The 15605-nt window shown below is 46.7% G+C and overlaps 1 protein-coding gene across 4 annotated transcripts in view; it reads left to right on the forward strand.

Moving 5' to 3' along the window:
* The window catches only part of LOC110504468 (catenin (cadherin-associated protein), alpha 1), a 230378-nt gene that overhangs the window by 26561 nt on the left and 188212 nt on the right, over positions 1–15605 (forward strand). For all 4 annotated transcript variants that reach the window (XM_036969563.1, XM_036969564.1, XM_036969565.1 and 1 more), the window contains exons 4-6: positions 2007–2173; positions 12512–12631; positions 15396–15521. In XM_036969563.1, coding sequence (XP_036825458.1) covers positions 2007–2173; positions 12512–12631; positions 15396–15521 — 413 coding nt within the window. The remainder of the gene's footprint in view (positions 1–2006; positions 2174–12511; positions 12632–15395; positions 15522–15605) is intronic.

Genomic DNA, 15605 nt, shown 5'->3' on the forward strand with positions numbered 1-15605 from the left:
CTGAGGGGGTGGGATTAAGGAGCTGAGGTCTATGGTGATAGGTGGGATGGGTTGAGGGGGTGGGATTAAAGAGCTGAAGTCTATGGTGATAGGTGGGATGGGCTGAGGGGGTGGGATTAAGGAGCTGAGGTCTATGGTGATAGGTGGGATGGGCTGAGGGGGTGTGATTAAAGAGTTGAAGTCTATGGTGATAGGTGGAGGGGAAGCACTGCCAGCCAGGCACACGTCTCTTTATCCGTGGATGAATATACAGACACAGTGACAGATTCAACACGAGAGAGAGAGAGAAGTGGTTGGCGACCGGCTGCTTTTTAAAAAGACGTCAAGAGGCAGGCAACCAATCAAATTTAATTTATAAAGCTCTTCTGTCATCAGCTGATATCTCAAAGTGCTGTACAGAAACACAGCCTAAAACCCCAAACAGCAAGCAATGCAGGTGTAGAAGCACGGCGGCTAGGAAAGACTCCCTAGAAAGGCCGGAACCTAGGAAGAGACCTAGAGAGGAACCAGGCTATGAGGGGTGGCCAGTCCTCTTCTGGCTGTACCGGGTAGAGAGGAACCAGGCTATGAGGGGTGGCCAGTCCTCTTCTTGCTGTGCCGGGTAGAGAGGAACCAGGCTATGAGGGGTGGCCAGTCCTCTTCTGGCTGTGCCGGGTAGAGAGGAACCAGGCCATGAGGGGTGGCCAGTCCTCTTCTGGCTGTGCCGGGTAGAGAGGAACCAGGCTATGAGGGGTGGCCAGTCCTCTTCTGGCTGTGCCGGGTGAAGATTATAAACCTAGAGAGAAACCAGGCTATGAGGGGTGGCCAGTCCTCTTCTGGCTGTGCCGGGTAGAGAGGAACCAGGCCATGAGGGGTGGCCAGTCCTCTTCTTGCTGTGCCGGGTAGAGAGGAACCAGGCTATGAGGGGTGGCCAGTCCTCTTCTGGCTGTGCCGGGTAGAGAGGAACCAGGCCATGAGGGGTGGCCAGTCCTCTTCTGGCTGTGCCGGGTAGAGAGGAACCAGGCTATGAGGGGTGGCCAGTCCTCTTCTGGCTGTGCCGGGTAGAGAGGAACCAGGCTATGTGGGGTGGCCAGTCCTCTTCTGGCTGTGCCGGATGCACATCTGATGCCAATGGTCTGATTAAACAACACACACAGTACCAGTCAGAAGTTTGGACACGCCTACTCATTCCATGTTTTTTTTTATTTGTTACTATTTTCTACATGGTAGAATAATAGTTATGACAAACTGTATAAAATAACAGACATGGAATCATGTAGTAACCTGAAAAGGGATAAACAAATCAATGTATTTGACCATCTTACAAGTAGCCACCCTTTTTCCTTGAGTTTTTTCACTCTTGGCATTCTCTCAACCAGCTTCACCTGGAATGCTTTTCCAGCAGTATTGAAGGAGTACCCACATATGCTGAGCACTTGTTGGCTGCTTTTTCCTTCACTCCGCAGTCAACTCATCCCAAACCATCTCAGTTATATATAGAGAACACACACACACACAGTTTTGATCTCATGGATAGTTAGCCTGAGATTCCCCAGCCCCCTGTACCTCAGATGTTAACCAAAACAAGTGGCGGGGTGACTCTTGTTGTTTGAATCCCAGATTGCTTCTTTAACACTGAGCTCCAACCCACTGAGCCAATGGAATATCTTCCTCACTCTTCACTCTGCCCCCTGAGGTGTGCTCTCTGCTGTTGAGTTTTACGTTAATAAATGCATCCAATTAAGACTGTCAGCGGTCCTCGTTCTCCTCTCTGTGTGACAGGTTTACTCGTTGTGACAGTGGTCTCCCCTAACGCTCCTTCACTTTAACATGCCTCTGTAGGCACCCTATTCCTCCTTCACGCAGTGCACTACTTTTTTATCAAGGCCCTTGTTGGGGACAATGCTTCCTTTTTATATAGGGTTTCATTTGGGACAAACACTTAAAAATTATTATTATTATTTTTTTTTAAATGTGTCCTAACTGTCACATTGTAATGTCCTGTCGTTCCTCCTTTTGTCCCTCAGGTGAATCCATGAAGCAGGCATCAGGAGAGTTTGCAGAGGACCCCTGTTCCTCGGTAAAGAGGGGTAACATGGTCCGTGCAGCCAGGGCCCTCCTCTCTGCCGTTACTCACCTGCTGGTTCTGGCCGACATGTCTGATGTCTACAAGCTGCTGCTGCAACTCAAACTGGTGAGACACACACACACACACACATGCACACACACACACATGCGCATGCACACACACACGCATGCGCACGCACACGCACGCACACACACACACAAACACACACACCTGCTGGTGCTGGCTGACAAATCTGTCTACAAGTTGCTCAGACTTGTGAGAGACATGACACGCGTGCACATACACAGGGAGAAACGTGCACTGGTGGTGAGACGTGCACTGGTGGTGAGACGTGCACAGGTCATAAATAATTATAAACCGTCTGGCTTTGAGTCACATTGTGAGGTAGCGAGTCATGTTCTGTTGAAGTCTGAAGTTTACATTCACCTTAGCCAAATGCATTTAAACTCAGTTTTTCGCAATTTCTGACATTTAATCCTAGTAAAAATTCCCAGTCTTAGGTCAGTTAGGATCACCACTTTATTTTAAGAATGTGAAATGTCAGAATAATATTAGTGATTTTATTTCAGCTTTAATTTCTTTCATCACATTCCCAGTGGGTCAGAAGTTACATACACTCAATTAGTATAATGGTAGCATTGCCTTTTAAATTATTGAACTTGGGTCAAATGTTTTGGGTAGTCTTCCACAAGTTTCTCACAATAAGTTGGGTGAATTTTGGCCCATTCCTCCTGACAGAGCTGGTGTAACCGAGTCAGGTTTGTAGGCCTCCTTGCTCGCACACACTTTTTCACTTCTGCCCACAGATTTTCTATAGGATTGAGGTCAGATCTTTGTGATGGCCACTCCAATATCTTGACTTTGTTGTCCTTAAGCTATTTTGCATAACTTTGGAAGTATGCTTGGCGTCATTGTCCATTTGGAAGACCCATTTGCGACCAAGATTTATCTTCCTGACTGATGTCTTGAGTTGCTTCAATATATCCACATAATTTTCCTGCCTCATGATGCCATCTATTTTGTGAAGTGCACCAGTCCCTCCTGCAGAAAAGCACCCCCACAACATGATGCTGCCACCCCCATGCTTCACGGTTGGGATGGTGTTCTTCGGCTTGCAAGCCTCCCCCTTTTTCCTCCAAACATAATGATTGTCATTATGGCAAACAGTTCTATTTTTGTTTCATCAGACCAGAGGACATTTCTCCAAAAAGTACGATCTTTGTCCCCATGTGCAGTTGCAAACCGTATTCTGGCTTTTTTATGGCTGTTTTGCAGCAGTGGCTTCTTCCTTGCTGAGTGGCCTTTCAGGTTGTCGATATAGGACTCATTTTACTGTGGATATAGATAGATTTGTACCTGTTTCCTCCAGCATCTTCACAAGGTCCTTTGCTGTTGTTCTGGGATTGATTTGCACTTTTCTCACCAAAGTACGTTCATCTCTAGGAGACAGAACGAGTCTCCTTCCTGAGCGGTATGACTGCTGTGTGGTCCCATGGTGTTTATACTTGCGTACTATTGTTTGTACAGATGATCGCGGTATCTTCAGGCGTTTGGAAATTTCTCCCAAGGATGAACCAGACTTGGGAGATCTACAGTTTGTTATCTGAGGTCTTGGCTGATTTATTTTGATTTTCCCATGATGTCAAGCAAAGAGGCACTGAGTTTGAAGGTAGGCCTTGAAATACATCCACAGGTACACCTCCAATTGACTCAAATTATGTCAATTAGCCTATCAGAAGCTTCTAAAGCCATGACATCATTTTCTGGAATTTTCCAAGCTGTTTAAAGCACAGTCAATTTAGTGTATGTAAACTTCTGACCCACTGGAATTGTGATACAGTGAATTATAAGTGAAATAATCTGTCTGTAAAAAATTGTTGGAAAAATTACTTGTGACATGCACAAAGTAGATGTCCTAACCGATTTGCCAAAACTATAGTTTGTTAATAAGAAATGTGTGGAGTGGTTGAAAAATGAGTTTTAATGCCTCGAACCTAAGTTTATGTAAACTTCTGACTTCAACTGTACCTTACAGCATTAAACCGTCTCTCTGGCTTTGAGGTAGCTTATTATGAGCCACACACACACACACACACACACACACACAGACTTAAGTGGGCTCTTGTAGATATGACAGAAGTTCCACACAGCTGAAGGGAAAGCTATTTAACTCGCTTATGAATTACTTAGACATTCTTTATTTTATTTATTTTATCAAGAAAATACAAATAAGTAAATAACCTTAAGTTCACCTATTCCACTGTTTTTCCTAGATAAATAGTTTGCTTGACTCAAACTAACGTTCTGGTATCTTGGCTGAAGGTTTCAAACAAGGTCTTCTGTGTTTTGTCCGTCCTTTAACTTCAGTTCATTATTGCTGTGAATGAATGAAACTAAATCCTGACCACAAGGAGGCCTTTCACCTGCAGTCAAGAGACTTGCTGTTTATCATCTTAGTCCTCTGTAGGCACCCTATCTATCTAGTGCACTACTTTAGACCAGGGCCCCATAGGGGTAGTGCACTACTTTAGACCAGGGTCCCATAGGGGTAGTGCACTACTTTAGACCAGGGCCCCATAGGGGTAGTGCACTACTTTAGACCAGGGTCCCATAGGGGTAGTGCACTACTTTAGACCCATAGGGTTGGTGCACAACTTTAGACCAGGGCCACATAGGGTTAGTGCACTACTTTAGACCAGGCCCCCATAGGGTTAGTGCACTACTTTAGACCAGGGCCCCATAGGGGTAGTGCACTACTTTAGACCAGGGTCCCATAAGGGTAGTGCACTACTTTAGACCAGGGCCCCATAGGGGTAGTGCACTACTTTAGACCAGGGTCCCATAGGGGTAGTGCACTACTTTAGACCAGGGCCCCATAGGGGTAGTGCAAATCAAATCAAATCAAATTTTATTTGTCACATACACATGGTTAGCAGATGTTAATGCGAGTGTGGCGAAATGCTTGTGCTTCTAGTTCCGACAATGCAGTAATAACCAACAAGTAATCTAACTAACAATTCCAAAACTACTGTCTTGTACACAGTGTGAGGGGATAAAGAATATGTACATAAGGATATATGAATGAGTGATGGTACAGAGCAGCATAGGCAGATACAGTAGATTGTATCGAGTACAGTATATACATATGAGATGAGTATGTAAACAAAGTGGCATAGTTAAAGTGGCTAGTGATACATGTATTACATAAGGATACAGTCGATGATATAGAGTACAGTATATATACGTATGCCTATGAGATGAATAATGTAGGGTGAGTAACATTATATAAGGTAGCATTGGTTAAAGTGGCTAGTGATATATTTACATCATTTCCCATCAATTCCCATTATTAAAGTGGCTGGAGTTGAGTCAGTGTCAATGTGTTGGCAGCAGCCACTCAATGTTAGTGGTGGCTGTTTAACAGTCTGATAGCCTTGAGATAGAAGCTGTTTTTCAGTCTCTCGGTCCCAGCTTTGATGCACCTGTACTGACCTCGCCTTCTGGATGATAGCGGGGTGAACAGGCAGTGGCTCGGGTGGTTGATGTCCTTGATGATCTTTATGGCCTTCCTGTGACATCGGGTGGTGTATGTGTCCTGGAGGGCAGGTAGTTTGCCCCCGGTGATGCGTTGTGCAGACCTCACTACCCTCTGGAGAGCCTTACGGTTGAGGGCGGAGCAGTTGCCGTACCAGGCGGTGATACAGCCCGCCAGGATGCTCTCGATTGTGCATCTGTAGAAGTTTGTGAGTGCTTTTGGTGACAAGCCAAATTTCTTCAGCCTCCTGAGGTTGAAGAGGCGCTGCTGCGCCTTCTTCACAATGCTGTCTGTGTGAGTGGACCAATTCAGTTTGTCTGTGATGTGTATGCCGAGGAACTTAAAACTTGCTACCCTCTCCACTACTGTTCCATCGATGTGGATAGGGGGGTGTTCCCTCTGCTGTTTCCTGAAGTCCACAATCATCTCCTTAGTTTTGTTGACGTTGAGTGTGAGGTTATTTTCCTGACACCACACTCCGAGGGCCCTCACCTCCTCCCTGTAGGCCGTCTCGTCGTTGTTGGTAATCAAGCCTACCACTGTTGTGTCGTCCGCAAACTTGATGATTGAGTTGGAGGCGTGCGTGGCCACGCAGTCGTGGGTGAACAGGGAGTACAGGAGAGGGCTCAGAACGCACCCTTGTGGGGCCCCAGTGTTGAGGATCAGCGGGGAGGAGATGTTGTTGCCTACCCTCACCACCTGGGGGCGGCCCGTCAGGAAGTCCAGTACCCAGTTGCACAGGGCGGGGTCGAGACCCAGGGTCTCGAGCTTGATGACGAGCTTGGAGGGTACTATGGTGTTGAATGCCGAACTGTAGTCAATGAACAGCATTCTCACATAGGTATTCCTCTTGTCCAGATGGGTTAGGGCAGTGTGCAGTGTGGTTGAGATTGCATCGTCTGTGGACCTATTTGGGCGGTAAGCAAATTGGAGTGGGTCTAGGGTGTCAGGTAGGGTGGAGGTGAAATGGTCCTTGACTAGTCTCTCAAAGCACTTCATGATGACGGAAGTGAGTGCTACGGGGCGGTAGTCGTTTAGCTCAGTTACCTTAGCTTTCTTGGGAACAGGAACAATGGTGGCCCTCTTGAAGCATGTGGGAACAGCAGACTGGTATAGGGATTGATTGAATATGTCCGTAAACACACCGGCCAGCTGGTCTGCGCATGCTCTGAGGGCGCGGCTGGGGATGCCGTCTGGGCCTGCAGCCTTGCGAGGGTTAACACGTTTAAATGTCTTACTCACCTCGGCTGCAGTGAAGGAGAGACCGCAAGTTTTCGTTGCAGGCCGTGTCAGTGGCACTGTATTGTCCTCAAAGCGGGCAAAAAAGTTATTTAGTCTGCCTGGGAGCAGGACATCCTGGTCCGTGACTGGGCTGGATTTCTTCCTGTAGTCCGTGATTGACTGTAGACCCTGCCACATGCCTCTTGTGTCTGAGCCGTTGAATTGAGATTCTACTTTGTCTCTGTACTGACGCTTAGCTTGTTTGATAGCCTTGCGGAGGGAATAGCTGCACTGTTTGTATTCGGTCATGTTACCAGACACCTTGCCCTGATTAAAAGCAGTGGTTCGCGCTTTCAGTTTCACACGAATGCTGCCATCAATCCACGGTTTCTGGTTAGGGAATGTTTTAATCGTTGCTATGGGAACGACATCTTCAACGCACGTTCTAATGAACTCGCACACCGAATCAGCGTATTCGCCAATGTTGTTGTCTGACGCAATACGAAACACTACTTTAGACCAGGGCCCCATAAGGTTAGTGCACTACTTTAGACCAGGGCCCCATAGGGGTAGTGCACTACTTTAGACCAGGGCCCCATAGGGGTAGTGCACTACTTTAGACCAGGGCCCCATAGGGGTAGTGCACTACTTTAGACCAGGGCCCCATAGGGGTAGTGCACTACTTTAGACCAGGGCCCCATAGGGGTAGTGCACTACTTTAGACCAGGGCCCCATAGGGGTAGTGCACTACTTTAGACCAGGGCCCCATAGGGGTAGTGTACTACTTTAGACCAGGGCCCCATAAGGTTAGTGTACTACTTTAGACCAGGGCCCCATAGGGGTAGTGCACTACTTTAGACCAGGGCCCCATAGGGGTAGTGCACTACTTTAGACCAGGGCCCCATAGGGGTAGTGCACTACTTTAGACCAGGGTCCCATAGGGGTAGTGCACTACTTTAGACCAGGGCCCCATAGGGGTAGTGCACTACTTTAGACCAGGGCCCCATAGGGGTAGTGCACTACTTTAGACCCATGCACTACTTTAGACCCATAGGGTTAGTGCACTACTTTAGACCCATAGGGTTGGTGCACAACTTTAGACCAGGGCCACATAGGGTTAGTGCACTACTTTAGACCAGGGCCCCATAGGGTTAGTGCACTACTTTAGACCAGGGCCCCATAGGGTTAGTGCACTACTTTAGACCAGGGTGCCATTTGGGATGTAGCCATACGTTTTCTAACCTTTCCGTTCACTACTGTAAACTGTTCTGATTCTAATTACACAGCCAGAGAGTGAAGTCATTGTGTCAAACGTCAACGAAGAAATGGAGTCACGTTAATTTTTGTTTATTTTTATAGCTAGGTTGTAAAATGGAAGACGTCTGTCATTTCTTCAAGCTCAGACAGGACAGCAGGTTGAAAAGGAAATTACTATGTATTTATTGTCTCGGATCCTCCGGGTGAAGATCTAGAATCAGTTTTCAGATAATTTAAATGATCAGTAATTATATTGACATCTAGATCAACACTCTTTACTGTGAGACACTTCATGAATACGTGCATGGGCCTCTACAGAAATGATTTACTGTGGAACTAAGAAAGAGATTTGATAGAAAAACACTTTCTACTCTTGAGGTGAGGAAGCTTCCACAGCTGTGTGTGCTATTGCATTGTGGGCTAAGCCCCACCCTGTGTTCTACTTCCCATACTGTCTCTTAAAGTTGAACAACTCAATGTTATCTTATCATGCCTCTGTTTATAACCCACCTCTTCACAGGGTTAGTGCCTTCCAGATACTTGGGTTGTGTCCCAAACGGCAACCTTTTCCCTATGTAGTGCACTACTTTTGACCAGGGACCGTATCCGGAATGGCAATCCTATGTCCTATGTAGTGCCTATTCTACATGGGGCCCTGTATAGGGCAACGGGTGCCATTTTTAGGACCCATCCAGACTGAGTCAGTGCTCCAGCTATATCAAAGTCTCTTGAGGGCAGTCAGCCCTGGCATTCTCTGGACACTGGCCACCCTGGTGTTGCCAGCCAACTGCAGGAAACCTGACGTCATTGCTCTTTCTGCATTCCAGATACAACAGAGGCTGAGTCCCAAATGACGCCCTATGTAGAGCCCTGCTTTTTGACCAAGGCCCATTGTGAATAGGCTGCCATTTTGGGATGCTATATATGGATACTGTACGGGCATGCGCTGGATGGATTATAGAATCATATCAATTAGACAGTGTTCCTGAATCCTGAGATGTTCAATGTTTACTCCAGGATATGTAAAGTCAGCAAAAAAATAAATTGTTTATTTTCATTAAACTTAACATGAGTAAATATTTGTATGAACATAAGATTCAACAGACAAACTGAACAAGTTCCACAGACATGTGACTGACAGAAACGGAATAATGTGTCCCTGAACAAAAAGGGGGTCAAAATCAAAAGTAACAGTCAGTATCTGGTGTGGCCACCAGCTGCATTAAGTACCTCAGCATGTACTCCTCATGGACTGTACCTGATTTGCCAGTTCTTGCTGTGAGATGTTACCCCACTCTTCCACCAAAGCACCTGCAAGTTCCCGGACATTTCTTGGGGGAATGGCCCTGGCCCTCACCCTCCGATCCAACAGGTCCCAGATGTGCTCAATGGGATTGAGATCTGGGCTGTTCGCTGGCCATGGCAGAACATTGACATTCCTGTCTTGCAGGAAATCACGCACAAAACCAGCAGTATGGCTGGTGGCATTGTCATGCTGGAGGGTCATGTCAGGATGAGCCTGCAGGAAGGGTACCACATGAGGGAGGAGGATGTCTTCCCTGTAACGCACAGCGTTGAGATTGCCTGCAATGACAACAAGCTCAGTCCGATGATGCTGTGACACACCGCCCCAGACCATGACAGACCCTCCGCCTCCAAATCAATCCCGCTCCAGAGTACAGGCCTCTGTGTAACACTCATTTCTTCGACAATAAACGCAAATCTGACCATCACCCCTGGTGAGACAAAACCGTCATTCGTCAGTGAAGAGCACTTTTTGCCAGTCCTGTCTGGTCCAGCAACGGTGTGTCTGACCATAGGTCACGTTGTTGCCGGTGATGTCTGGTGGGGACCTTCCTTACAACAGGCCTACAAGCCCTCAGCCACTCTCAGCCTATTGCGGATAGTCTGAGCACTGATGGAGTGATTGTGTGTTCCTGGTGTAACTCGGGCAGTTGTTGCCATCCTGTACTTGTCCTGCAGGTATGAAGTTCGGATGTACCGATCCTGTGCAGGTGTTACACGTGGTCTGCCACTGCGAGGACGATCAACTGTCCGTCCTGTCTCCCTGTAGCGATGTCTTATGCGTCTCACAGTACGGACATTGCAATTTATTGCCCTGGCCACATCTGCAGTCCTCATGCCTCCTTGCAGCATGCCTAAGGCACGTTCACGCAGATGAGCAGGGACCCTGTGAATTTTTCTTTTGGTGTTCTTCAGCGTCAGGACACTAAAGAGGTCTTTCTACTGACTGTGGTCATATAACTGTGACCTTATTTGCCTACCGTCTGTAAGCTGTTAGTGTCTTAACGACCGTTCCACAGGTGCGTGTTCATTAATTGTTTATGGTTCATTGAACAAGCATTGGGAAGCAGTGTTTAAACCATTTACAATGAAGATCTGTGAAGTTATTTGGAATATTACTAATTATTTTTGAAAGACAGGGTCCTTTTTTTTGTTTTTTTGCCAAGTTTAGTTCCATCTGATTTGATCTTGTTTTTCCATGTGGGAGAGGGAACCTACACCTGTTACCCTTGGTCATAAGTAACATATATGGGCATCCTCAGTTATAGCTAAGGCATAGCTGCCTCGGGCCCGGCTAATCTACAGTTAGCCTCAGGCCCGGCTAATCTACCTCTGTAGCAGATGCTACTGGAGAAATACAGCTAACCTAGCCTCGGGCCTCGATAATATAGACTAAAGCTAGTCTCTAGGCCTCTAGGAGATCGTTACTGTGACGTGGCCCGTGATGTCATCTCCATTTTTAATCTTTCATCAGTTCTCTGTGGATGACTGAGTATGGTCCGAGGCATTAGTTTGATGGGGGTTAGTGTTCTCACTCAGTTTGACTACAGGTAAGCCCTGAATCACACCCTGTTCCCTATACAGTGCTTTTGACGAGTCCCTATGAGGTGATATATAACTTACCTTTGTGTGTATATAAAGTGTACCTTGGGGCTATTTTCTTGAGCACACAGCCATGCATAGACCAACAGTGGCAGTAGAATGGCCTTACTGAAGAGCTGTGACTTTTTCAACGTGGCACCATCATAGTATGCCACTTTTCCATCAAGTCAGTTTGTTACATTTCTGCCCTGCTAGAGCTTGGGGGACGACCGGGGGACGACGGGGGAAAAACATTTTAATCCATAGAGACGTGAAGGAGAAGCTCGTCGGATGTTGATCTCTTCTCGGCTCTTCTCTTCTCTATCATTGGGTTTACTTGATAGCTACCTACACAAATAGCTAGCTAGAACAAAGTGTTAATAAGATAAATTCATTTAAAAAGGATTAAAAGCAATATGACGAGGCTGGTGAGCATCACACACATGGTGTCATGGCCCTTTCTGATCTGGGCCAGAGCCTCGTCATCAAAAAAAAAAAACATTCTAAAAGCTTTAACAAGAGCAAGGTATTGTGGGTATAAGGGTAGACATTCAGTCTCCCTCAATATGGCATCATCTTCAAATAATATTTTAGCAGGAATCTCCTTGCGAATGATTTCCTTCTTCCTATATCCTTCTTCATTTGTCTTCGTTTGTAGTTTTGTTTATAACGTTAAGAAGGGGGGGGGGGGGGGGACGGGGGGGGGGACGACCAACTCCATATTAATGCCCATGTTTTTTTGGAATGAGATGTCTTGACGAGCAGGTGTCCACATACTTTTATTTCAGGAAGGTTTATATATGTTTATTTATTTAACCTTTTTAAAATAACTTCTGCTCAATTTCCTCCATAAATGTGCCCTTTTTACCTTTGCAATATTATCATCCTGAACACTAGGCATATGGTATTCATTTTGAACTTTGCGCTGATATAGCTAGTGTGTACTTTTTGATGGTAAAGATTGAGTGCAAACTGTTTTTCTGTGGTAACAGCTAGGTAGCAAATTAATCATTTACCACATACTGTAGTCTAAGCGCTGGTCTTTAATGGACTGTTGAGTGGAGAGAGGCATGTTGACTGTGTTAACTCACGGAAAATAATAACCTTCCTAGCAAAGATTTTGCCTTGGTCCCAAATGGCACCCGTTACCATATAATGTACTACTTTTTGACCAGAGCCCTATGGCCTAGAGAGCACAAACCTATGGGCCCTGGTCGAAGTAGTGCACTATGTTGGTGATGGTGTTTATTTGGGACCGGATGGTGTGTATTTGGGACAGGATCTGAATACGAGAAGCTGTTGAACCTGAATCTTCATCGTGCTGTTATCCAGACTTCATTTCCGTCGTCATTCCAAACCTACCGCTGACGTTATCAAATAACGAGAGAGTTTTCTTTTATCCAACTGTCTCAGGGCTAATCTTTCCAGCATTTCTCAGTGAATTTCTCCAATTCCCCAGTCCACAACGCCTCTCTTACATTCTTTGGGGATACCTCTGCCTACGTTCCCTATCTAAACCGTGTGTTCCTCTGTAACCCCTCTAGGTGGAGGAGAACCTGGTGAAGGTGCGTAACGCTGGAACAGAGCAGGACCTGGGCATACAGTACAAGGCCCTGAAACCAGAGGTGGACAAACTCAACATGATGGCTGCCAAGAGACAGCAGGTATGTACTGGACTGTCTGATGGAGAGGGACAGGGAGCATGGTTGGGAGTGAGATGGCTGCCAAGGAGACAGCAGTCAGATCTGTTCTAAGGGAGGTGTCTGGGCTGGAGAGGGAGCTGACAGTTGGGGTGGATGAAGGGCTATTTTTATTTATTTAAAAAAAAAAATTGCAAATATGGTAGTGGGAGGAAGCCCAGTGGCCCGGCTTGATGCTTCCAAATATGGTAGTGGGAGGAAGCCCAGTGGCCCGGCTTGATGCTTCCAAATATGATAGTGGGAGGAAGCCCATTGGCCCGGCTTGATGCTTCCAAATATGATAGTGGGAGGAAGCCCAGTGGCCCGGCTTGATGCTTCCAAATATGGTAGTGGGAGGAAGCCCAGTGGCCCGGCTTGATGCTTGCAAATATGGTAGTGGGAGGAAGCCCAGTGGCCCGGCTTGATGCTTGCAAATATGGTAGTGGGAGGAAGCCCAGTGGCCCGGCTTGATGCTTCCAAATATGGTAGTGGGAGGAAGCCCAGTGGCCCGGCTTGATGCTTCCAAATATGGTAGTGGGAGGAAGCCCAGTGGCCCGGCTTGATGCTTGCAAATATGGTAGTGAGAGGTGGCCCGGCGCTTCCAAATATGGTAGTGAGAGGAAGCCCAGTGTCTCAGCTTGATGCTTCCAAATATGGTAGTGGGAGGAAGCCCAGTGGCCCGGCTTGATGCTTCCAAATATGGTAGTGGGAGGAAGCCCAGTGGCCCGGCTTGATGCTTGCAAATATGGTAGTGAGAGGTGGCCCGGCGCTTCCAAATATGGTAGTGAGAGGAAGCCCAGTGTCTCAGCTTGATGCTTCCAAATATGGTAGTGAGAGGAAGCCCAGTGTCTCAGCTTGATGCTTCCAAATATGGTAGTGAGAGGAAGCCCAGTGGCCCAGCATTGAGAGAAGATGGCGTGACATGGATTTTGGTCCGGCATTCCGCAAATTTTCTCATTGACCAAACATTTGATCTCAATACCGTTTTGTTTTTCCAAAACTAGAATCTGCTACGAATTAAGTTTTGTAGACTTTGCCCTTTGCCAAAGTTTAGAAAATATATAACACTGTTTAGGAGTAGAAAGGCAAATATAGTTATTGCTGCCGAGTAGGTGTTTCCTAACGGAAATATACAAATTAATGCGAGACTGCTCCAGTCGGATCTTGCTAGTTCCTGCTTGGCTCCGCCCACCATTGACCAATGTTGTTCCCTTTGGAAACGACATGCTATCTTCCGGTTAGTTCTACAAATCTTTGTAAACGTGCTGTCTAGCTGAAAGTGGATTTTTTTTTTTAGTTGAACCATAGCTAGATCAGGAGCTCTTGGGCTAACACTAGCTACGTAATACAGTTGCCTAATAGTTAACCTGGCTTCATTTGATCAATATTATGGAAATGGACTGAATGTTAGTAATCACCTGGGGAGATGCTGCTTGCCTGGAACTCAGTAGCTCGGTGCAGTCAAGCAAGAGAAAAAAAAGAAAAAAAACAGATTTAAAGCTACGGCGACCAATTTTCAGAATGTAACAGGTTGTTACAATTTTTAAGGTGTAAAAAATAAGGACAATGTCTGTACATTTCAGCTGTTAAAAAAAACAAACAACCCCCAGAGGTAAGGGAGTGAAAAGATGTATTGCAGGCAGCACAGGGTGACCAGATCCATTATGGAGAGATGGGGACTGTCAAGGCATTTCATATTTCATGATGAGTTTCGCTGGTGACGTCACTGAGTTAAAGGGACGAGCAGTATCACTAGACTGTTCAGGTAGGACACACACACACACACACACACACACACACACACACACACACACACACACACAGAGTATAGGATAATAATCTGCTCGTTATATCTCACATGCTATTGTTTTGGGTCTAATGTTTTATTTTCCTATTTGTCTTTCCAGTCTTGTGATTTTTTATTTATTTTTAGATTTGGTTTAGTACCAAACAACCAGGTTGTAAATAAATATGTCCCTTCCTGTTTTTTAGTAGACTGCAATGTAAACGTCAAGCCATATGATCGTGTGTGTGTGAGGCCTTGGCCAATGTTGATTTCCTTTTATAATAAGGCATCAGTTGATTCTACCTCGTAAATGGCACTGTATTCTATATATATATATATATATATATATATAGTGCACTTTTGACTAGGGCCTATAGTACAACATATAGGGAATATTGTAATTTGGAAGGCAGGAGCCTGTGCGGTCTCCCTGGCTCTTCTATAAAAACGAACACTGGAGCCAGTAGTAAGAGCTATGTGTTAAAGCTGCAGGGCTTATTGGAATGGCCTGATTATGACTGCGCTTTATCACCACAGGGGAGAATCTAGGTCGTTCAGACAGAGCAGCTCTGAGGTCGCTCAGACAGAGCAGCTCTGTCATAATTGTGTACATGAGGGCAGCACTTGACGGTCTTGAATCCAAAGTGCCTGTCCCCCGGAGCCGGTCTTCCCCCCACCCCACCTCCCCCGGAGCCTGTCTTCCCCCCACCCCACCTCCCCCGGAGCCTGTCTTCCCCCCACCCCGTCTCCCCACCCCGGAGCCTGTCTTCCCCCCACCCCGTCTCCCCACCCCGGAGCCTGTCCTCCCCCCACCCCGTGTCTCCGCCCCCCCCCCCCACCCTCCTGTCTCCCCCCCCCCCCCCGCCCCCCCTGTCTCCGCCCCCCGCTGCATCTGCATTCTTTGCTATTGAAAGGATGTTTTCCAGATAGTGTAATGATACCGTTGTCTCTCTGTCTCTGTAGGAGTTGAAGGATGTTCACCATAAGGATCAGATGGCGGCTGCCCGCGGTGTTCTCCAGAGGAACATCCCCATGCTCTACACCGCCTCCCGCGCCTGCCTTCAACACCCGGACGTGGCCGCATACAAGGTCTGGAATAGAACAATGGGCGCATCCCAAATGGCACCTTGTTCCCTAATAGTGAACTGATGTTGACCAAAAGCCTGTTTGTGC

The sequence above is a fragment of the Oncorhynchus mykiss genome, chromosome 31, assembly GCF_013265735.2.
Source record: "Oncorhynchus mykiss isolate Arlee chromosome 31, USDA_OmykA_1.1, whole genome shotgun sequence".
In the NCBI taxonomy this organism is placed as follows: Eukaryota; Metazoa; Chordata; class Actinopteri; order Salmoniformes; family Salmonidae; genus Oncorhynchus; species Oncorhynchus mykiss.